Source organism: Colobus angolensis, unplaced genomic scaffold (assembly GCF_000951035.1).
Source record: "Colobus angolensis palliatus isolate OR3802 unplaced genomic scaffold, Cang.pa_1.0 Scaffold109, whole genome shotgun sequence".
NCBI lineage: Eukaryota > Metazoa > Chordata > Mammalia > Primates > Cercopithecidae > Colobus > Colobus angolensis.
In genome coordinates this window covers 7,340,943-7,362,435 of record NW_012111919.1, presented here as the reverse complement: position 1 = coordinate 7,362,435, position 21,493 = coordinate 7,340,943, and the positions used below count along the sequence as shown (strand labels likewise).

Sequence of the window (21,493 nt, the reverse complement as noted above, 5' to 3'; positions counted from 1 at the left end):
GCCACACAGGGCCCCACTACTGACCCCCGTCAGGAGAGGAGGGACATTCAGTGGCAGCTTTGGTGGCTGTGATGAGTTTGTCAAAAGCCACCAGCCTCTCCCTTCATGCAGATGCTGGATCCCACTGCGGAGGGTGGTAGGTCCTGCTGCATCTATAGGAACAGGCCCAAGGACCCCACCCCATTTTGCCTTCTAACCAGAGTCCCTTGGCCTGACTTACCAATGGCTTTCTTCAGTGTCTCATAGGTGATCTCCTCGGCAGGCACTCGCTGAAGGAGAAGGGACAGAGGTGCTCAGAAAGTCAGGGGGCAGAGAAAGGAGGCAGCCCCTTGCTTCTTAGAAGAAAGTCCCAATGGGCAGGAAGTCCCTCAGGACACCCCCAGCCCCATCAGGGTCTTGGAAGCTCCCTAAGCAGGCACAGAGGACAGCGAGATGCAGCGGGGAAGCTCATTCCTCATCAGATTCAGACTCAGAACAGAGTCCTCAGTCTCATGTAAAAGAACGCACTGTCCCCTGCCTCCGCCCCAAGCCTGTCCATCAAGCACCATGAGAGGAAAATACTGCAATTTTATTTTATTTTATTTTACTTTGAGACAGAGTCTTACTCTGTTGCCCAGGATGGAGTGCAGTGGCGCAATCACGGCTCACTGCAACCTCTGCCTCCTGGGTTCAAGTGATTCTCCTGCCTCAGCCTCCCAAATAGCTGGGATTACAGGCATGCACCACCACGCCTGGCTAATTTTTATATTTTTAGTAGAGACGGGTTTTACCATGTTGGTCAGGCTGGTCCCGAACTCCTGAACTCATGATCTGCCCACCTCGGCCTCCCAAAGTGCTGGGAATATAGGTGTGAGCCACCGCGCCCAGCCAATACTGTAATTTTAAAACATCTTCAGAGAACACAACAGAAAACATTGGAAGCAAATAACTTCAGATGTAAATTTCAAGAACTAAGTATCAGTTCTGAACTCTTAAAGTATTAAATTACCCACCAACGTGACTCGAGCATTTAATAAAGATAAGAAATGGAAGGTTAGAAGTGACAGGCCGGATGCAGTGGCTCACGCTTGTAATCCCAGCACTTTGGGAGGCCGAGGCGGGCAGATCACTTGAGGTCAGGAGTTCGAGACCAGTCTGTCAACATAGTGAAACCCTGTCTCTACTAAAAATGCAAAAATTAGCCAGGTATCATGGTGCACACCCGTAATCCCAGCTACCTGGGGAGTCTGAGGCAAGAGAATCGCTTGAAACTGGGAGGTGGAGATAGCGGTGAGCCGAGATCACACCACTGCACTCCAGCCTGGACAACAGAAGGAGACTCTGTCTTAAAAAAAAAAAAAAAGAGGTGACCAGGCCCCCACCGACTGCTGAGGTTCCAAGGAGTTGCCCCACTCAGTCATCTGCAAAGCCTATAAAAGGAGGTGGAAAATAATAACACTCAAAGAAGGGAGCTCCACAGATGCTGAAAATAGTGAAGGAATTTGGACTAAATTCCAGAAATTACTCACTAGACAATGAACTATTAGACCTATGATTTACCCATGCTTTATCTTTTTTTTTTTTTTTTTTTTTGAGATGGAGTTTTGCTCTCATCACCCAGGCTGGAGTGCAATGGCACGATCTTGGCTCACTACAACCTCCACCTCCCAGTTGGTTTCAAGTGATTCTCCTGCCTCAGTCTCCCCAGTAGCTGGGTTACAGGTGGCCGCCACCAGGCCCGCCCAAGTTTTTGTATTTTTAGTAAAGACGGGGTTTCACCATGTTGATCAGGCTGGTCTCGAACTCCTGACCTCAGGTGATCCTCCTGCCTCAGCCTCCCAAAATTCTGAGATTACAGGCATGAGCCACCGCGCCCAGCCTGATGCTTTATCATTTAAACATAATCTTAAGCAAAAGCAGCACAGAATGATTTCAATGATATAAAGTTCCAGAAGTAACGCAACTCAGGCTAGGAGCTCCCTTAGGGGAGGGGGCACAGAGGCAGGGCCCCTGGGCGATGACAGTGTTCCACTCTCTCATCCGGGAGTGACTGCATGGGCATATACACTTTACGAAAATTCACTGAGTTGTGCACTTTTTGATTTGTTTGGCATTTTTGTTTGAGTAGGAGAGGACAGAAGAATAGGTATGATATAAAGTCATTTAACAAACATTAAGTGAGCACCAACTACATACAGGACTGTAGGTGAGTCCATAGAAACTGCACAATTTGTTAGCATAGGAATTACATGCAAGAGAGAGTTGTGCTTGGCTTTAACTCGCTCTGAGGACTTATCCTCTGTACGTCCATCCATTCATCCACTGTCAGCACCGAGCAACATTGGATATTCACCTGCAGGGTGCTAGGGAACTGTGTGGCGGCAACAGTCAAAGAAAAGGCCACTCTCTGGCAAGAGAGAAGGGATGCTCCCTGGGCAAGAGCAGGGAGAGAGAAGTTTATGGAGGAAACCGAACAGGGGCCGGGCACCGGAGAACAGACAGTTCACAGGTGCTCAGCTGCACCAGTGTGGAGGGGAAGGGTGGTTCAGATGTGGCATTTTACACTAGCAAAGGCCTGGAGATCGCTGAGCACAGCACGGGAGAGACCAAGAGCAGCACTGCCAGAGTGGGACAGTGGATACAGGCCAGAGCAGGTGGGGGAAAATGAAATGGCAGAGCCCAGACTATGCAGGGCTGGGAATGCCAGGCACCAGAATTCAGATTTGACCAAACCAGCATTTATTCACCCCTGCAGCATTTATTCACCCCTGCAGCAAGCCTGGGCAGTACGGTCCTAGGAACCACCATGGGACTCTGGACTAGCACTGATGGCTGAGAGTGGAGAGAGCTATGGCATGGCAGAAGGGCACAGGATGAAGGCCCCTGCACCCCTGCTGTGCCACCAAGCCACCTCTGGGCTAAGCTGACTCTTGAAGGGAAGAAGGAACTGATACTGGTGGCCCAGGAGGCCACTAGTGAGGAGGTGGCTCTGTAGCTGCGTAAGCATTTTGCCTCCCGCTTCTGCGTCACTTCACTCCTCAATTCCCGAGAGTCTCTTACCTCTTGGGAAGGGAGAATCGCCGCTATGGGGAGAGAGCAGCCAGCTCACTCCGATGCCTAACGCATTGAAGGTTCCCAGTCCTTGGAGCTGGAATGGCCATGGAGGATGCCTCGTTCAACCTCATTTTACTTGTCCAGTTAGCCCAAGTCACAGCTTCCTTCCGTGGGAAGGTTCTAGATAAGCTTTGAGGGCCCTGGGGTGGAGATCTGCCCCAATAAATGAAGTGGTCGAGGGCACCGTTAGGGGGAGGCTTGATCCTGACCCCTAGAGACTTCTCCTACCTCTGATTGCATCTGGGGAAAGGCTTGATGTCAAAGCTGTCCTCCATGTCTATATTAACCCTAATGGGCACAGAACCTCGGGAATGCCAACCTGTCCATGCCCAAGGACCATGCAAGTCTTTCTGTCCCAGTCCCACCCAGATGTGTGTCCTCCATACTTCTTGTGAACTGGGACAGTCAGCATTAAAAAAAAAAAAAGGCTCGGTGTGGTGGCTCATGGCTGTAATCCCAGCACTATGAGGCGGCCGAGGTGGGCAGATCACTTGAGCCCAGGAGTTTGAGACCAGCCTGAGCAACATGGTGAAACCCCATCTCTACAAAAAATACAAACATTAGCTGGGCATGGTGGTGAGTGTCTGTAGTCCCAGCTACTCGGGAGGTTCAGGTGGGAGGATCGCTTGAGGAGGTGGAGGTTGCAGTGAACTGAGGTCAAACCAATGCACCCCAGCCAAGGTGACAGAGCGAGACCCTGTCTCAAAAAAAAAAAAAAAAAAAAAAAGGCATATTGCATCTGTGGCTTCAGTTCCCTCATGTCTCATTCCTCCTCCTCTCTGCCCTCCACCTCCATTTCTTTCTCGTGTGGGAGAATAAGTTTTGTATTTCCACTATGATTCCTTATTCTTCCCTACTCATGGGTACATCTGCTTCACTCACTGAGGTGGAAGAAATGAGATAATGGCAGGGGAGATATCACATGTTAATTTGAACAAAAATTCAATGTTTACAGTCCTCAAGAGAGGAGAGAAGGAAGAGAGGTCTTTAAGGCACTGTGGCAGCTTTCTCTTAAAAAAAAGAATCTTGGGGTCAGGCACAGTGGCTCATGCCTGTAATCCCAGCACTTTGGGAGACCGAGGCGGGCGGATCACAAGGTCAGGAGATAGAGGTCATCCTGGCTAACACGGTGAGACCCCGTCTCTACTAAAAATACAAAAATTAGCCAGGCGTGGTGGCATATGTCTGTAGTCCCAGCTACTCGGGAGACTCAGGCAGGAGAATTGCTTGAAACCGGGAGGTAGAGTTTGCAGTGAGCTGAGATCATGCCACTACACTCCAGCCTGGGCAACAGAGCGAGACTCCATCTCAAAAAAAAAAAATCTTGGCTGTCAGTGGTTAGGGGAGAGATGAAGAGGTGGAACACAGAGGGGTTTTAGGGCAGGAAACGACCCTGCATGGTACTCTAGTGGGGGAGGCATGTCATTATGCATTTGTCCAAACCCACAGAATGTACAACGCTGAGAGTGAACGCCAGTGTAAACGATGGACTTTGATGATGACATTGTGTTAAGGCAGGCTGAACTGTAAGAATGTACCACTCTGCTGGGCGACGTGGATAGGAGGGGAGGCTGTGCATGTGTCGGGGAGGGGAGGGGGCAAAGGGCGATCTCTGTACCTTCCTCTCAATTTTGCTGTAACCTAAAATTGCTTTAAAAATAGTCTAAATTTAAAAAAAGAAAAAAAGATTCTTTATTGATACATACGGAAGCAACACTATGAAAGCTGTTCTCACCCTTATCTCTCCAGTTAAATCTTCTAGTTTCCAACCCAGAGCATGTCGGTCCCCCTGTGAGTGGGGAATGATGACCAGCACACCTTTCTATTTAATTTTTTGAGACAAGGTCTCACTCTGTCACCTAGGCTGAAGTGCTGTGGTGCCATCATAACCTACTGCAGCCTCGACCTCCCAGGCTCAGGTGATTCTCCCACCTCAGCATCCTGAGTACCTGGGACCACAGGTGCACGTCACCATGCCTGGCTGATTTTTCAAATTATTTTTTGTAGAGATGGGGTCTCCTTATGTTGCCCCAGATCATCTCGAACTCCTGGGCTCAAGCAATCCTCCTGCCTCAGCCTCCAAAATGTTGGGATCACAGCTGTGAGCCACCATCCCCAGCCAGGCCTTTCAAGAGTGAGTTTTATGATATCCTCACGGGAGCAGGGACGACCCTAAAAATTTTTCCAAAGGGAAGTATCTATGACACGTACATGGGGAGAGTCAGTACGAGTGTGGAATTACTCAAGAAACTTGCTTTCCATGCAGCCTTAAGCACACTGTGTGGGCAGGGGAGCCTGGAGTCCAGCATCCAATCTACAGGAGGTGGGGCTGCCCCAGGACGGTGGCAGAGACACTCACCTCCTCCTTCTCTGGGCTGTTCCTCGATTCTACCTCCACCTGCAAGGAGATGGTCTCTCCAATGCTCCTCCTCTTGGATAAGCGATCCTCATCTGGGGAAGAAGCAGCCTGGAGGCTTTAGTTCCCAGCCCTCGGAGATCCAGGACTGAGCCGCGAGTCCCACCTCCCAACCCCTCTGCCTCTCCTTGGTCCACAGTCCTCTAAGGCTCAGTGCACATGCAGGCTACACCTGGAGTTTACAGAAGCTTTCAATTGCTGTGGGCCTTCTCTGTCCATCTTAGGGTGGTCAGTTTTGCTCTTTGGGGCTAAAATTTTGAAATTGTCAATGAGAACACAAAGAAGGTGCTGATGACCAGAATACACATCTCACCATATGTGTAAGCATCATCTGCTAAGAGCACCAGTAGCTCTTCATGAAGCATTTCATGACGTATTTACTAAGCACATTTGCATTAATACAGGTACCTTATCATGCCAGCCCTCTAAGGCAGCTATTTTTTTTTTTTTTTTTTTGAGACGGAGTCTTGCTCTGTTGCCCAGGCTGGTGTGCAAAGGCACGATCTTGGCTCACTGCAATCTCCGCCTCCCGGGTTCAAGCAATTCTCCTGTTTCAGCCTCCAGAGTAGCTGGGACTACAGGCACACACCACCACGCCCAGCTAACTTTTTTTTGTATTTTTAGTAGAGACGGGCTTTCACTGTGTTACCCAGGCTGGTCTTGAACCCTGGAGCTCAGGCAATCCATCCGCCTCGGCCTCCCAAAGTACTGGGATTACAGGCATGAGCCACTGCCCTCAGCGGGCAGCTATTGTTAACATTCTGTTTTACAGTCAAGGAAACTGAAATTCAGGGATGCAAAGGACTTGTCTAAGATCTTTCAGGCAGTGAGTTGCACAGGGGTCTCGAACTGGGTCTCTGGTTCTGTAGCCATGTATGCTCTTTCTAGCACAATGGAGCCTCTCCCATCCTCAGGGCGGGCCATCTCATGGGCAGGGTACTTTCAAGGACCCTGCCCTGAGGAGGAGAGGTGGGGCAATCAAGAGGACCTCACCATAAATTTCCACTGTGTCTTTCAGCTCTCACGACATCCAAGGTGCCTCACAGGCAATCAAAGGGCCATAAGTCCCTTACGCTCAGGCCCTTACCTGGCCAAGGAAAGACAGAGGCAGGCCCAGGCATCCCTGCACAGAGCTCATACCTGTCAGTTGAGGGATGTAGGGCAGGCAGAGCCGGTCTGAATTATAGCCGCTGCCTCCCAGGACTTCACTAATCTTGCTCTGGCGGAAGAGAAGTTCAATCACCACCCCATCAAGATTCTGAGACAGCCTGGAAGATGGAGGGAGGAGGAAGCTCATTAGAACCGCGGTATCTAGAATGACTTCTGAATAACTGTTTTTTTGTTTCTGCTTTTTAGACAGGGTTTTGCTCTTGTCGCCCAGGCTGGAGTGTGGTGGTGCGATCTCGGCTAATTGCAACCTCCGCCTTCCAGGTTCAAGCGATTCTCCTGCCTCAGCCTCCCGAGTAGCTGGGAGTAAAGGCGCCCGCCACCACGCCCAGCTAATTTTTTGTATTTTTAGTAGAGATGGGGTTTCATCATGTTGGCCAGGCTGGTCTTGAACTTCTGACCTCAGGTGATCTACCCTCCTCAGCCTCCCAAAATGCTGGGATTACAGGCGTGAGCCACCATGCCCGGCCAACTTTTCTTATTACAAAAGTAACATCTTCACTATGCAAGATGACAGAGAAGCAAAAGGAAAAGGGTCACCCCCAGTTCCATTTCCAGAGATAACCACTATTCATGTTATAATATATTCTTACGTACAGCAATCACATCCCTCAGTCACTTTTTTTTTTTTTTAAGACAGGGTCCTCACTGTGTTGCCCAGGCTGGAGTGCAGTGGCTGTTCACAGGTGCCATCACAGCACACTACAGCCTTGACCCACTGAGCTAAAGTGATCTTCATGCTCAGCCTCCCAACAGGTATGCTCCACCCCATCCAGCTAATTTTATTTATTTATTAATTATTATTATTTCTTAGACCAAGTCTCTCCCTGTCGCCCAGGCTGGAGTGCAGTGGCATGATCTCAGCTCATGGCAACCTCCGCCTCCCAGGTTCAAGGGATTCTCCTGCCTCAGCCTCCCAAGTAGCTGGGATTACAGGCATACGCCACCACACCTGGCTAATTTTTGTATTTTTAGTACAGACAGGGTTTTACTGTGTTGGCCAGACTGGTCTCCAACTCCTGATCTCGAGTGATCCGCCCGCTTCAACCTCCCAAAGTGCTGGGACTACATAGGCATAAGCTACTTGCCTGGCCCTTTTTTTTTTTTTTTTTTTTCTGTTTGAGACAGTCTTGCTCTCTCGCCCAGGCTGGAGTGCAATGGCATGATCTCAGCTCACTGCAACCTTTGCCTCACAGATTCAAGCAGATTCTCCTGCCTAAGCTTCCCGAATAGAGTAGCTGGGACTACAGGTGTGTACCACCACAACCAGCTAATTTTTGTATTTTTAGAAGATACAGGGTTTTACCATGTTGGCCAGGATGGTCTCGAACTTCTGACCTCAAGTGATCTGCTCACCTCAGCCTCCCAAAGTGCTGGGATTATAGGCATGAGCCACTGTGCCCAGCCCAGGCAAATTGTTTAAAAATTTTTCGTAGATGGGTTCTTGCTTTGTGGCCCATGGTTGTCTTGAAACCATGGGCTCAAGAGATCCTCCTGCTCAGTCTTCTGAGTTGCTGGGCCTGTAGGCGTGAGCCACCGCACCCAGCTTAGTCCCGTATTTTTACATATACACATAGATATCCCCTTCCCCACCCGCTGTTCTGTGATCTATTTTATTGACCTATTATGTAGTGGGTATTTTACATTAAATATTCTTCTAAATGAATGTCGTGATTGTCTATTATATGGACGGGCCATACTTTATAAAGTCATCCCCTACTATTAGACATTTTGGTTTTGCAAAACATATTTCCCTTGAGTTCCTCTGATGTTGAAATGACACTGGCCCACAGCACCCGCTATGGTCCGAAAACATCACTTGGATTGATAGGAACGTCTTGTCAGGAATGACTCCTCCAGGATGCATTTAGCATGGGCTTGGCCAAAGTCCCTGGAGGCTGGGTCTCACCTGCACCTCTAGAGGATTCTTAGAGGACTGGATTGGCTTGCTAAACTGGGTTCATATGTTAAGCTAAATTAGCTGTGGGAGTTACCAGGGGATTGGGATATAAAGGAACCCCAAGTTCTAGCTCTTGAGGGTAAACAGAATTTTAAAATTGTAGCATCTAGGCTAGTCCTGCAGGATGTAGCACCACCAGACAGGTGAGACTCTGCAACCTGCAAACACGGCTCAGCATGGCATGCTCGAGGCATGGACTGCAGTAATATGATGGGGTTTAACTTTACCCAGGACTCCTGGACTACAGGCAGAGTCCACCTTCTGCCCTTGAGTCCACAGACGCCCGAGCCTCCTGGCATTGACCCCTCCTAACCTCAGACCACCCATCTGCTTACTTAGCTGCCCTGGGGATCCCTGACCACGTCCCCCGTCCTCTCCTCACCTGGGCCGCTCCACAAACACATCCTCAGGGAGCATGTATGGAGCCTCTTTCTTCCTGGTCTCTATTACCTGGTGGTTGGGAGGAATCAGATGATAAGAGCTGGTTCAGCAGAGAGAGGGAGCTCACAGGCAATGAAAGAGCTCCCAGCTTGGCCCTTCCTCCCTCCCACAGCCTCCTCAGCACAGTGCCCTCAGCTTCTTCAGTGGAAACTCCCATCAACAGGGACCCTCAGGGCAGCTGGAGAAGCTCAAGCTGCCTGCGCAGGCCGTGGCCATCAATGACACATGTGCACTGAGTGTCCTCCAATGCAGGGAACTTAACTCTTAAGAGACTGCTGGCTCTGGTGCCGCATTCCTATGTTTTTTTTTTTTTTTTTTTTTTTTGAGACGGAGTCTTGCTCTCTTTTCTAGGCTGGAGAGGAGTGGCACAATCTTGGATCATGGCAGCCTCTACCTGCCAGTTTCAAGCAATTCTCCTGCCTCAGCCTCCTGAGTAACTGAGATTGCAGGTGCATGCCAGCACACCTGGCTAATTTTTGTATTTTTAGTAGAGATGGGGTTTCAACATGTTGCCCAGGCTGGTCTCGTTACTCCTGACCCCAAGTGATCCACCTGCCTTGGCCTCCCAAAGTGCTGGGATTAAGGGTGAACCACACTGCACCTGGCCTCATTCCTGTGTTTTTTTATTTAAACAGATACAAAGGAATGTAGCTAATACCATGTCCCAAACCTCGGTACTGCAGTACCCAAGTGCATTGCAAAAACACCCTGATGGACAGTGACATCTTGAGTTTTACTCAGTATTCTTTGCGAATTTTTGACAAGAAAAGTGAAAGTTACTAAGTGGTGAGAAGTGGAGGGATGGTCAGCATACAGGTGTGTGTGCTGGGTGGAGGTAAAGGTCCCACAATTGTCAGGCAGAGGATGTCTGGGCATTGCCTTTCTTGCACTCCCTTATCAGTCCAGAAGCTGGAAGAGTCCTGCTTCCCTTGGGGTGGTCTCTGTTACAGTGTCATGGTAGCCACCCCTGTGACTCCCGGTCAACCCAGGCTAGTTGAGACCTAAAATTTCTCGTTTTGTTTTATTTTGTTTTGCTAGTATATTTTATTTTATTTTACTTTTGAGATGGAGTCTCACTCTGTCACCCAAGCTGGAGTGCAGTGGCGCAATCTTGGCTCACTGCAACCTCCATCTCCCAGGTTCAAGTGATTCTCCTGCCTCACCTTCCCGAGTAGCTGGGATTACAGGCGTGCGCCACCATGCCCAGCTAATTTTTGTATTTTCATTAGAGATAGGGTTTCACCATGTTGCCCAGGCTGGTCTCAAACTCCTGACCTCAAGTGATCCACCCACCTCGGCCTCCCAAAGTGTTGGGATTATAGGCATGAGCCACCGCGCCCAGCCTGCTACTACATTTTAAAGTTAATCCTATACGTTGGTATCATTCAACTTCCAAACACTTCTATGTGTTTTAAAAGATCTTTATGCAACAACTGAGAACACATTTGACTATAGAATGGATGTCAGATAATACCAAGGAATTACTGATCACTTAATGAGCTGTGTTAAGGGTATGGCAGTCATGTAGGGAGGTGCTCATGCTGTTTCAGGCATGCAGACGGATATATGTAAAGTGAAAGGACAGGATAGCTGGGATTTGTGTTTTTTTTTTTTTTTTTTTTTTTTTGAGACGGAGTCTCGCTCTGTCACCCAGGCTGGAGTGCAGTGGCGCAATCTCGGCTCACTGCAAGCTCTGCCTCCTGGGTTTACGCCATTCTCCTGCCTCAGCCTCCCGAGTAGCTGGGACTACAGGTGCCTGCCATCTCGCCCGGCTAGTTTTTTGTATTTTTTAGTAGAGACGGGGTTTCACCGTGTAGACCAGGATGGTCTCGATCTCCTGACCTCGTGATCTGCCCGTCTCGGCCTCCCAAAGTGCTGGGATTACAGGCTTGAGCCACCGCGCCCGGCCGGGATTTGTTTTAAAGTATTTAAATTTTTTTTCAGCAAAGGAAAGGGAGATACATGAAGCAAATGGGGAGAAATTTTCGTAGCTCTTCATTTCATCTGAGTGGGCGTGAACAGACATTCGTTCACCATTCTACTCAGGCCACTTTTGCGGTATTTCATAGCTGTAGTCTGCATGATCTGAGGCATGTGCGTGGATGTGCTCCCATGAGTAGGGGAAAGACAGAGGGGCAGGAAGTGGAGGGGCAGACAGTATTAGAAACAGGTATGGAAGACCCCCCAACCCCTGTGCCTAACCCCACCCTGCTCTGTCAAGTCATGCAGGAGGGAAAGATGCCGTGAGTAACTTCTCAGTATTAGCAGTTCTTACTTCAACCCTGTCTTCACTGCCTAAGAGGAGGTACAGGACTAATGTAATTAAGGAAAAGCTGCTCCCAGGAAACCCCAAGTTGAGGGCCCCCTGAGCTCTTGGTCGTGATGACACCAACCTCATGGATGTGCTGGCAGAAGGCAGGCACTGTTGTGAGCTGACTGATGAGGTTCAGGTAAGCTGCGCCCAGAGCGTAGAGGGCACAGCGGTTGTAGACAGGCAAGTTCTCCTCATTGACTTGGGCCACGTCCTGCAGCAACACAGACAAGGTCCCCAGAGTTTTTCAGTGACAGACTACACTGGGTGCCAACCCTCCACCCGACCTCTTCCCAGTCTTCTTCAGAAATGCTTACTTTCCTAGACTAAGTCTTTCTCAGCATTTGACCCACAACTTCCTGGGGAAAAAAAGTCACCTTCATTAAAGCTGAAGGGAGGGGTAGAACAGTCCATGAACTAGGAGGCTCTTGAGTACTCACAGACTAGAGAGGCAATGACCTCAACTCCCCACTCTGCAGTTCCAGCTGTGACGACCTTCACTGCCCAAACCCTTATCATTAATCCCACTGCAGGGCACTGTCTCCTTCACTCCAGAGGATTCTTAGAGGACTGGATTGGCTTGCCAAACTGGGTTCATATGTTAAGCTAAATTAGCTGTGGGAGTTACCAGGGGATTGGGATATAAAGGAAACCCAAGTTCTAGCTCTTGAGGGTAAACAGAATTTTAAAATTGTAGCATCTAGGCTAGTCCTGCAGGATTTAGCACCATCAGACAGGTGAGACTCTGTGACTGAACTCCCATGCTTGCCCTGATTCAGGAATATGATGCCTGCCTGGCTTCAGGACCCTGGAGACCCAGCCTTTGGGGTCCAAAGGACCCACCCTGACTCCCAGTAGCCTTGGGTGCACACATGCACCCAGGAAGACCATGAAAGTTTCAAGCCCTGTCCGGTGCCACACTGGCTGTCTATGCATCACAAAGGAGGCTTGGTAGACAGGTCCCTAGGCTTTGAGACTCTGACTTACCTTTCCAGGAAACATATACTTTAAACAAGTGCTCAAAGCAATTCTGAAGCACAGCTCTGTTTGGGAACCAGAGAATCTTTTTTTTTTTTTTAATTTTTAATTTTTAAATGGAGTCTTGCTCTGTTGCCCAGACTGGCATGCAGTGGCAAGATCTTGGCTCACTGCAACCTCCACCTCCCGGGTTTAAGTGCTTCTCCTACCTCAGTCTCCCAAGTAGCTGAGACTACAGGTGTGCACCACCATGTCTGGCTAATTTTTGTATTTTTAGTGGAGACGGGGTTTCACCATGTTGGCCAGGCTGGTCTTGAACTCCTGAGCTCAAGTGGTCCACCCACCTCAGCCTCCCAAAGTGCTGGGATTACAGGTGTGAGCCACCACGCCCAGCCAAGGGAACCAGAGATTCTTTAGACAAACGAGTTTGTCTGGGATCACTCAGGGCTTAAGAGCATCCTCTTAGGAATCCCTGGAGTCTCACTCAGACTCTGTGAGAGATTTGACATATAGTAGCTAAGGGATGTTTCTGAATGACCCCGTTCTCTGGGTCTTCTTTAGCTTGAGGATGGGGCAAGGCCATGAATGAAGCATTCTTTGGGGTTCCCCAAACAGGACCATGGTTTGGGGTCTTCAGGGAGGAGTGGCCAACCACGCGTGCAATATTCCTGGGCTCCAAAACAGTGTTAAGCAGTTGCTACTCAATATTCTTATCAGGGCTTGCCCAAAACAGGTCCCTCCCCGATCCCAAGCCCCACGCCCTGCGCACACCAGGCCCCACCTGAACAGCCAACACCAGACGGATGAGGTCCACCACCACCTCCTCGTTAGCCAGCTCGATGCTGATGAGAGCCAACAAGCCATAGAGCGCCTCATAGTGTTTCTGCACATTTGTTTCCTCCTTGCAGCTCAGGTAGATGTGTCTGTAGAGCTGCTGGGAGTGCTAGGGACAGGAGCGGGCAGGAGAAGGCCAGGGTCAGTAGGGTGGGGACAGGAGGGGCAAGGAGAACAGGGAGGAAGACCAATCTGAAGGGGGGCAGGACGGCTGTGTGTGCCCCCTCCTCCGTTGGGGAGGGGATGCCTTTAAAGCAGGCTCTGGCAGAAGTGGACACACACAGGTAGGCTCGCATAGAGGAGGATGGGCTCCAGTGAAACCAGCACCAGAAGCTGCTGCCCACATCCAGGTATAGGAGCAGAACACAGTCACTGGCCCTGGACTGGCTCATCACTCTGGGCTTGACTCCTCAGAGAAGTCAGCTTGCCACATAGCCGCAGAGGGAGGAGGCAGGCTCCAGGGACAGAGGTCAGCAGTGACTTTTACTCTGTCACCCAGGCTGGAGTACATTGGTACAATCTCAGTTTACTGCAACCTCCTCCTCCTGGGTTCAAGTGATTTTCCGGCCTCAGCCTCCCGAGTAGCTGGGATTACAGGTGCCCACCACCACGCCTGGCTAATTTTTGTAGTTTTAGTAAAGACGGGGTTTTACCACGTCGGTCAGGCTGGTCTTGAGCTCCCCACCTCAAGTGATCTATCCGCCCGCCTCAGCCTCCCAAAGTGCTGGGATTGCAGGCATGAGCCATCATGCCCGCTCTTCACTGTGTCTGGAGGTCATGCTTGCTTACCTTCTTCATAAAGACGGTGTCCTGTCGAGAGCACTTGTCCACTTTCAGCTTCAGGACAGAGATGTCACTGAGCGTACTGGGAAAGGATGCAAAGGGCCTCCTTAGCCCTTGTATGAGGCCAGCCTGAGCTCACACGGGTCACTGGGCTTTAGCCCCAACATTGTTAGTTGGTAGAAAGCCTCCAGTGCTCCCCTGGCCCTGGTTCTTAGCCCAATTACCTTTTTCTCCCAAGTTCTCAAGAATTTGTCCTTTTATCTCTTTCTCTTTGTTTCCTTTTTGAGACAGGCTCTCATTCTGTCACCTAGGCTGAAGTGCAGTGGCTCAGTGATCACAGCTCTCTGCAGCTTCAACCTCCAGAGCTCAAGCAATCCTCCCAACTCAGCCTCCCAAGGAGCTGGGACCACAGGTGTGAGCCACCACACTCGGCTAATTTTTAAATTTTCTTGTAGAGCTGGGTGGGGGTCTCACTATGTTGCCCTGACTGGTCTTGAACTCTTGGGCTCAAGTGATCCTCCCACCTTGGCCTCTCAAAGTGCTGAGATTATAGGCGTGAGCCACCGCCCCTGACCCCTTTTGTCTTAAATCTTCATCCTGATTATTTTCTTCCTCCTCTTATTCCCCACAAATCCCTTCAGTCTGTACTGATAACCTGCATCCCCTTCCTTCTCACACTTGCAACTCCCTTTAATGCCTACTCTCTATCTTCCAAATCTTCGGTTCACCCTCCTACTCTCTCAGACACAAGTGCCTTTTGGTCTCGCCTCCTCTTGCGGGAACCCAGGGTCAATGTTGGTGATCAGCTCCCTGGCGAGTCTCACTGAGCATCTGAATTGTCCTCCCACCTGGGTGTGAGGACAGGACCAAAGGACAGGACCTAATGGAGAGTCTTCTCCCCATCTTGTATCACCTGGAGGAAACACCCCAAGTTCACCTGATGGTAGAGAACTTGTGGCGGTTGCCATGACGATCAATGAAACTGATGAGAATCTCTAGAACAAAGAGTCGAATTTCTGCATCCTCCATGAGGGCAGTGGAGAGAAGGCGGTCCAGGAAGTTGCTGGGCAGGGCTGACATCATGTTGTTGCACTGGAAACCTGTGGATACCTGCAAGGGAGGTATGGACAAGTATGCCTAGGAATGCTGTCCCTCTCAGGTGCAGGAGGAGACGGAGGAGCAGCCAGCAGAAGTGAGGTCTGATGTACACATGCTCTCTAGACATTACCCAATCCAGCCTCCCGTACCCTGCAGCCCAGGCAACTTTTTGAACACTCCAGCATCCACCTAGATGACAGCGAGCTCAGTAGACATGTGAATGGATGGGGACAGCATGCAGGGACATTCAGGTGTTAAAAAGCAAGCAAGGGATGAGCCCTGGAGGGAAACGGGAGCCAGGCAATCTCTGAGCCTAACATTCCAGCCAGGTAAGGCACAACTGATGAATGGAACACAATGCCTTATTAAGAGTATGATCATCACAAAGAACGAGACAGTGGAAGAACTCACAGCTGGGCTGAAGGATCAGAACTCACACACACGGCAACCACCAAATAGTGCACATAGGAAGCATTTGGTAACAGGTCTGTTAGCCTGGCAATAATGGCGCTTTGTGACTAAAGCCAGTTTGGCATAAATAGACATGCCATATATGCTGTTGTCAAAGCATTCAACTGCAGCAAAGCACCTTTATGGTTAAATCCATATTGCAAAACAATGCCTTTGATGATTCAGAAGGTCCCTGAGGATGTACCCCAAACTGTCATATTAAGAAGATGCTGGGTACAAATTAATGAGGGTAAACTCAGTAAAGAAATGGCAGGAATATGGAGACCAAGGTGATAACTATATGAGAGCAGTGTTGGAGCACAAAAGGTTTATAAAAACCTAGTGCCATGAAGAGTACGGACTGGAGAGGAGGGAAGGCGTGAGGTGGCGGCGGGGGTGGGGGGTCTGTTTAGACTGGCATGACTGGAACGGAGACAGAGACTGAGAGACGAGATGGGAGGTCTAGGGAGGGAGAGGGGCCTGGGGACCTCCCAACAGTCTGAGAAGTTTGAAATCTGGTTGTACATCAATTATAAACTGAGGCCGGGCACAGTGGCTCACGCCTGTAATCCCAGCGCTTTGGGAGGCCAAGGCAGGTGGATCACTTGAGGTCAGGAGTTCAAGACCAGCCTGACCAACCTGGTAAAACCCCATTTCTACTAAAAATACAAAAAAAATTAGCTGATGGCACATGCTTGTAATCCCAGCTACTCGGGAGGCTGAGGCAGGAGAATCGCTTGAACCTGGGAGGCGAAGGTTGCAGTGAGCCAAGATTGCACCACTGCACTCCAGCCTGAGCAACAAGAGCAAAAATAAATATATTATAATCTGAGACCTACTCTGAAATAAGAGGCACCTGGAAGAGAACAGCATTTCTAGACAATTATTCTTGTAGCTGAGTTTCTGACAGGTGGGGAGAGGTGGTTGTGAGATGTCAGGTTTAGGCCCAGGGCTGTACTTCAGAATACCTGGGGAACGTGTTACAAATACAGATTCCAGGACCTCATTCAGGCTAACAGCTCAAAACCTCTGGGAATCATATATTTATCACAAGATTGTCATCAGAATGGTGTTTGAGAGCAATGGATCTAGACTCCAGTGATGGCTGCAAAGATGTAAAGAAGAGTTACATAAAAGAGTTACAGGATGGGAAGGATGGGGGCTGGGAGACTGAGGTGGGCACATGTGCCAAGAACATGTGCTGGCAAAACAGGGGAAACAGAGGGGAAAGGGAAATAGGGGGTACCTGGAGGGAACCAGGGCGGGAACCAACAGATTGCATCTTGAGATAGATCATGTCTAAGTGACAAGGCTACCAGTAGCCAATAAGGAACCTTTGTGAAAACTAGAAACAGGTTCCCCATTTGCTGTGGCTGACCCAGCTCTGTGGGTGCCCAGCCTGGCTAGTGAGTGGAACACAGGCTAGATTTCAGCCCCGACTCAACTGAGTGGGTGTATTTGTGCAGTATGCAATGTGCACGACTGTATGTGGAGGCCTTCCCTTGGTCCCTTGGAAGGAGCTGTCTCCTGCAGAGGAAGAGCAGGAATAGGGATAGATGGGGCTCACCTGCAGGAGGGATTTTAGCAGCATAATCTGGGTCAGACGGTTCCTATTCTCCCTGTAGACCAGAGACACAAATACTCACCAGGATGGTAAAGGGGCGGAGATCACACACTTGCCAGCTTAGTTCTACCCTTGATTCGTTTCTCCATGAGGCTTATCGTGTTGAGTTACCCAGGACAGTGGCTTCCGGACCCAGGAAGCCGACCAAGGGGTGACTGGCTCCCCCCACTTTGGGAGGTGGTTATTGATGGGGCAGCCTGAGAAACTGTTGTGGGATCCAAGAGCCCCACTAAAGGCTGCTGAGGGATTTGGGAGTAAAAAGAGAGCAGAGGGCAGAGCCAATAAAGTTAAGAGGGATAACGGAGGGAGTCAGAAAATGCAGCTGGGGGAGAGGAGGACTCCAGGCTGGGGGAGATTGATTGGTGGCTCACCCTGTCCTGCCCGTGTCCACTGCCTGGTGCAGGGACGGCCGCGGCACCTTGCTCATGATGAAGAGGATCACCTCGGAGCGCTGGTAGGTGGGCAGCGTGCTGGCAAAAGAGCCTGCAGGAGGTGGCGGAGAGGGTGCCCAGTGAGGCACAGGCTGCAGGGCCCCTCCTGGTTCAGCCTCTCAGCTGCACAAACCCCTGCAGAGAGCGAGGGCTGCCGCTCTCCGGAGTCAATCCAGGACCAGAGAAAGGAACTCAGGATAGCCCGTGTGTGATTCATCCTCTCCAGGAAGGGGAGGCATTAGGCGGTTCTGGAGGTCTCTTCCAGGCTCCGTGTTTTCACTTGTTCCTGAGGCTGTGGTTAAGGTCTTGGCTCCTTGGCTAGTGGGTGGGGATGGTGAATGCTGGGCCCTGGGACCAGGGCGGAGGGAGCCCAAGTTCTCGTTGGGCGCTTCTATCACTGGCTGCCCTAGGGTAAATCCTCCTCCCACGAACTAAGAGAAAAAAATGCTTCTGGATTCCTAACCTGCCTATACCAGGCTGAGGGGAAGCTCACATGGCTAGAGCAGACAGGCTGTGAAAGCGGCTTTATCATCTCCGCTCCCAGAAGCACACACATTTTCTCCATGGCCTGCCCCCTTTCTCATTCTTTCCTCTTAGTCCCCATCTCTTCCTCCTGGAAGCCCTAACCTGGAAGCATCCGGCAAGTCTGATGGAGACTGGGACTAAGGAAGTTTCGCCTGAGACTTCAGATCTGAGAAACCCATCTGACTGTTTGGCGCTGTCGCTCGGGCCCTGCCCAGCCAGCGCACCATGACCGACTTCATTTTCTCCGAGGTCCGCGAATAGCATGTGGATGCGGGACGATCCTACAGAGCCCCGATGGATGTCCTTCGCCCCAGTGCGGTCCCTCCCTCTCCAAACCCCATCCCCAGGCCTCCCCCGGGGCCCCGCCCCTTTCCAGGGACCCTCTTTCCTCCCCTCGGCCCCGCCCCTGGCCCCGCCCTGCGCCTCCGTCTTGCGTCCCTGGGCCCCGCCCCACCCCTCCCCGCGCCTCGCCCCGAGACGCACCGACGGTCTTGATGACGGCCTCCTGGAACATGCGCTCCTCGTGCTCCTTGATGATCTTGGTGCCGAGGCTGACCGCCCCGTCGTAGCTCCCGGTCAGCGCGTAGTCGATGCTGAGCCGCAGCTGCCTCAGCAGCGTGTTGAACATCTCCAGCACCGTGGGCCCTGAGAGCGGCGGGGCGGGACGCCCGAGATCAGGGCTGGCACCCTCCTCCTCCCTGCACCGCGAGCAGGCAGGGCAGGCCCACGCCCCCTTCCAGCCTGGGCTTCCTCTGCGCCCCCAACTTCTCGGCGGACTTCTCCCGAGGAAAACGGACTCCGACCCCTCCCTGTTGCCCCTTGCGTCTCTCTGGAACAGGCGGCAGCCTCCGCGGGGTCCCCGGCCCTCAGGTCCTCGCCATGCCCCTTACCCACAGAGCCCGTGGCGGCGATGACCGCGGCTTCCGACAGGACCTCCACGATGCCTGCGCGCACCGTCGCAGCGCTGCGGCTGTTGGCGTCCAGGTGGCCCAGGAGCTGCTGGATGACCAGGTGGGAGTGCTGCGGCTGCGGGAGGAAGATGAGCTGGGCCTGGACAGTAACCCCACGGGGCCGCAGCCCTCTCCTGGCACCCAAAGGCGGGGGTAAACTAAAGGGACGTCCCAGGGCCCCGGGCACTGCAGGTGGCACTGACACCTTGTGCCCTTTCCTGTATCCTTCCCTCCTCCCTCCAACAAAGAGCCAAATCCCAGTGGAGGCTTCGGCTGACAGTGTTCCAGGGCCCTTTTACTTCAAAATGGGTCAAAAGACCATTTTAAAATAGGGTCTTCCTTTCATTTCCGGTGCCTCAGGTCTTTCCGCAAGGGCCACGGGAGGGCACATGGCTTAGTCCAGTGCTGCCTAAAGCGGGGCCCCTGGGCTGGTGCCCATTCAAGATGGGTCTGATACTGGTTTACACTGAGATAAGGACGGGATGGAGAGTCAGTGTTTAGTAAACAATTTGTCAATGCTGTAGCAGCCAAGGGTGTGATCTGTAGGCTTGCATTTTGCATGAGTTTTTCATTTTATTTTTCTAGAAATTATTTGTTTTAATTGTATTTTATAAAAGTGTTGGTCTGTGATGTACTGGAAATAAAATCAGTCGGCCCTTCTCCACAGCTAGCTTAAGCAGCACTGGTTTAGGCAACCGGGGGCTTCAGAGGAGTCACAGGGGACTTCTGGCTTCCCACTTTAGTGCCCGTCCGGCTCCCAGAGGGGCCTTTGTCCCGGGATCATGCTGGCCCAGGGGAGCCACCATACCTGAATTGAGTACATGATGATTTTAAAGCAACGGATGGCGAACACCTTGGGTTCCCAAAGAGAATGGTTATCCAGATGTCTGTGAGGGAGAAAACGTGGGGGAACAACTGTGAAACTCCCGGCAGTGTCAGGGAGAAGAGATTAGCTTGGAGGGAGAGGGACACCTCCTCAGAGCCCCTCGCACAGTTCCTGGGTGAAGAGTGAAGCCTGAAGGGCCTTGGGGTAGTCCCAGTCCAGCGCTGGAGAGAGGCCAAGGACAGCGCGCTGCATTTGTGGACATGTGCGGTGAAGCTGGGCACCTTCCCTTAGCATTGGGTGCCTTCCTACCGAGCAGCACTTGGCCACCCTGTGGCAGCTTTTGCTGTCACAGTGCAGGGAACACAGGCAGAGGGAAGGGATCGACTTGGCGGCAGCACTACCACTGTAATATCCCCTTCCCCTCAGCCAGCCGGGAGATGCCAGGGACCCGAAACATGTCCAGGCTGAAGGCTGGGGCCAAGGCAGTGGGTGGGGGCACTCACATGAGAACCGGCTTGATGGCGTTTTTGATGTTGCCAAAGGCAGCCCGGCCCAGCAGCTCCCGAAGGCACCTCTCAGCCAGCTCCGCAGGGCTCTCTTTCTCCTTCTCAGGTGCTTGGAGGGGTGAGGGAGACCGGCTGGAGAGACAGAGGCACACGGGTACAGGGTGGCATGCAGGCTGGGGTCAGGCTCTGTGCAGTCCTGCCTTTCTGTTCCTCATCCACGCAGGACACACAGGAATTTGACACGGGTTGCACTAGGCAGTAGGGGAGGTGTCACAGCTGTCAGAAATGAAACGGGGGTAAAGAAGCCCCCACTGGGGGAAGTGAGGGAAGATTGGGGAAGAAAAAATAAAGTTCTTTTTCTGGAAATCCTTAAAGATTTCCAGACGTGCCACTGTGTGAAGGATGCTCTGAGCCCCATGGGCCAGGTGAGGTGTAGAATATGTGTGTCTTGATGCACCTAAGGCTTCGGAAGGAAAAGGAGATGGGAGATGAAGATAGGGAAGGGAGGCAAAAAACAAAACAGAAGTGGAAGAAAGGAGAGGAGAGAGAGGGAGGGAAAAGGAGAGCCACAGTGGTTGGCTCAGGCAAGAGTCAACGATCCTCAAGTCACAGGGAGTCGGCCCACATCTGGACAGAACAGGAGTCCGAGGACTCCCAGCCCAGAGACCACCAGAGACCATATTGTCAGTGAGACGCTATTCCAGAAACAGCCACCAGAGGGCATACGAATCCCACCCCACCCCACCCCCTGCCCCTGCCCACGTCCACCCAAGTCTAGCTCTAGTAGCCTGGGATCAACAGACTTAACCAGCCTAGTGAACAGATAGCCCAGGTGGGACAGCAACGTGGACCTTTCTCCCCATTCCATTTCACCGAGGGGAAAAATGAGGGGGCAGGGACAGGAATGAATCCCATGCTTAGGGGGTCCAGGATTAAAACCCAGTGTCTACAAGCTCTTGCTGAGTGGCTACGGGCTGGTCAAGCATGCACGTTTTCAGGGCCTGAAATAGCATCAGGAAGCAACAGAGGAAGGAAGGTCTAGATGGAAAGTCCACAGTGATTGGAGCCACGAAAGGCATCTTTCTTTTCTTTTTTTTTAG

The 21,493-nt window shown here is 51.4% G+C and overlaps 1 protein-coding gene across 1 annotated transcript in view; it reads right to left on the bottom strand.

Annotated features, from left to right (window-relative positions):
• The window catches only part of EFR3B (EFR3 homolog B (S. cerevisiae)), a 112,301-nt gene that overhangs the window by 4,600 nt on the left and 86,208 nt on the right, over nucleotides 1-21,493 (bottom strand). The window contains exons 7-20 of the mRNA XM_011951077.1: nucleotides 20,391-20,525; nucleotides 19,870-19,948; nucleotides 19,002-19,137; nucleotides 18,595-18,756; nucleotides 17,527-17,638; nucleotides 17,099-17,150; nucleotides 14,921-15,093; nucleotides 13,990-14,065; nucleotides 13,148-13,309; nucleotides 11,471-11,602; nucleotides 9,019-9,086; nucleotides 6,650-6,777; nucleotides 5,453-5,544; nucleotides 221-269 (exon numbers count right to left, since the gene is read on the bottom strand). Of these exons, the coding sequence (XP_011806467.1) occupies nucleotides 221-269; nucleotides 5,453-5,544; nucleotides 6,650-6,777; nucleotides 9,019-9,086; nucleotides 11,471-11,602; nucleotides 13,148-13,309; nucleotides 13,990-14,065; nucleotides 14,921-15,093; nucleotides 17,099-17,150; nucleotides 17,527-17,638; nucleotides 18,595-18,756; nucleotides 19,002-19,137; nucleotides 19,870-19,948; nucleotides 20,391-20,525 (1,556 nt within the window). The remainder of the gene's footprint in view (nucleotides 1-220; nucleotides 270-5,452; nucleotides 5,545-6,649; nucleotides 6,778-9,018; nucleotides 9,087-11,470; nucleotides 11,603-13,147; nucleotides 13,310-13,989; nucleotides 14,066-14,920; nucleotides 15,094-17,098; nucleotides 17,151-17,526; nucleotides 17,639-18,594; nucleotides 18,757-19,001; nucleotides 19,138-19,869; nucleotides 19,949-20,390; nucleotides 20,526-21,493) is intronic.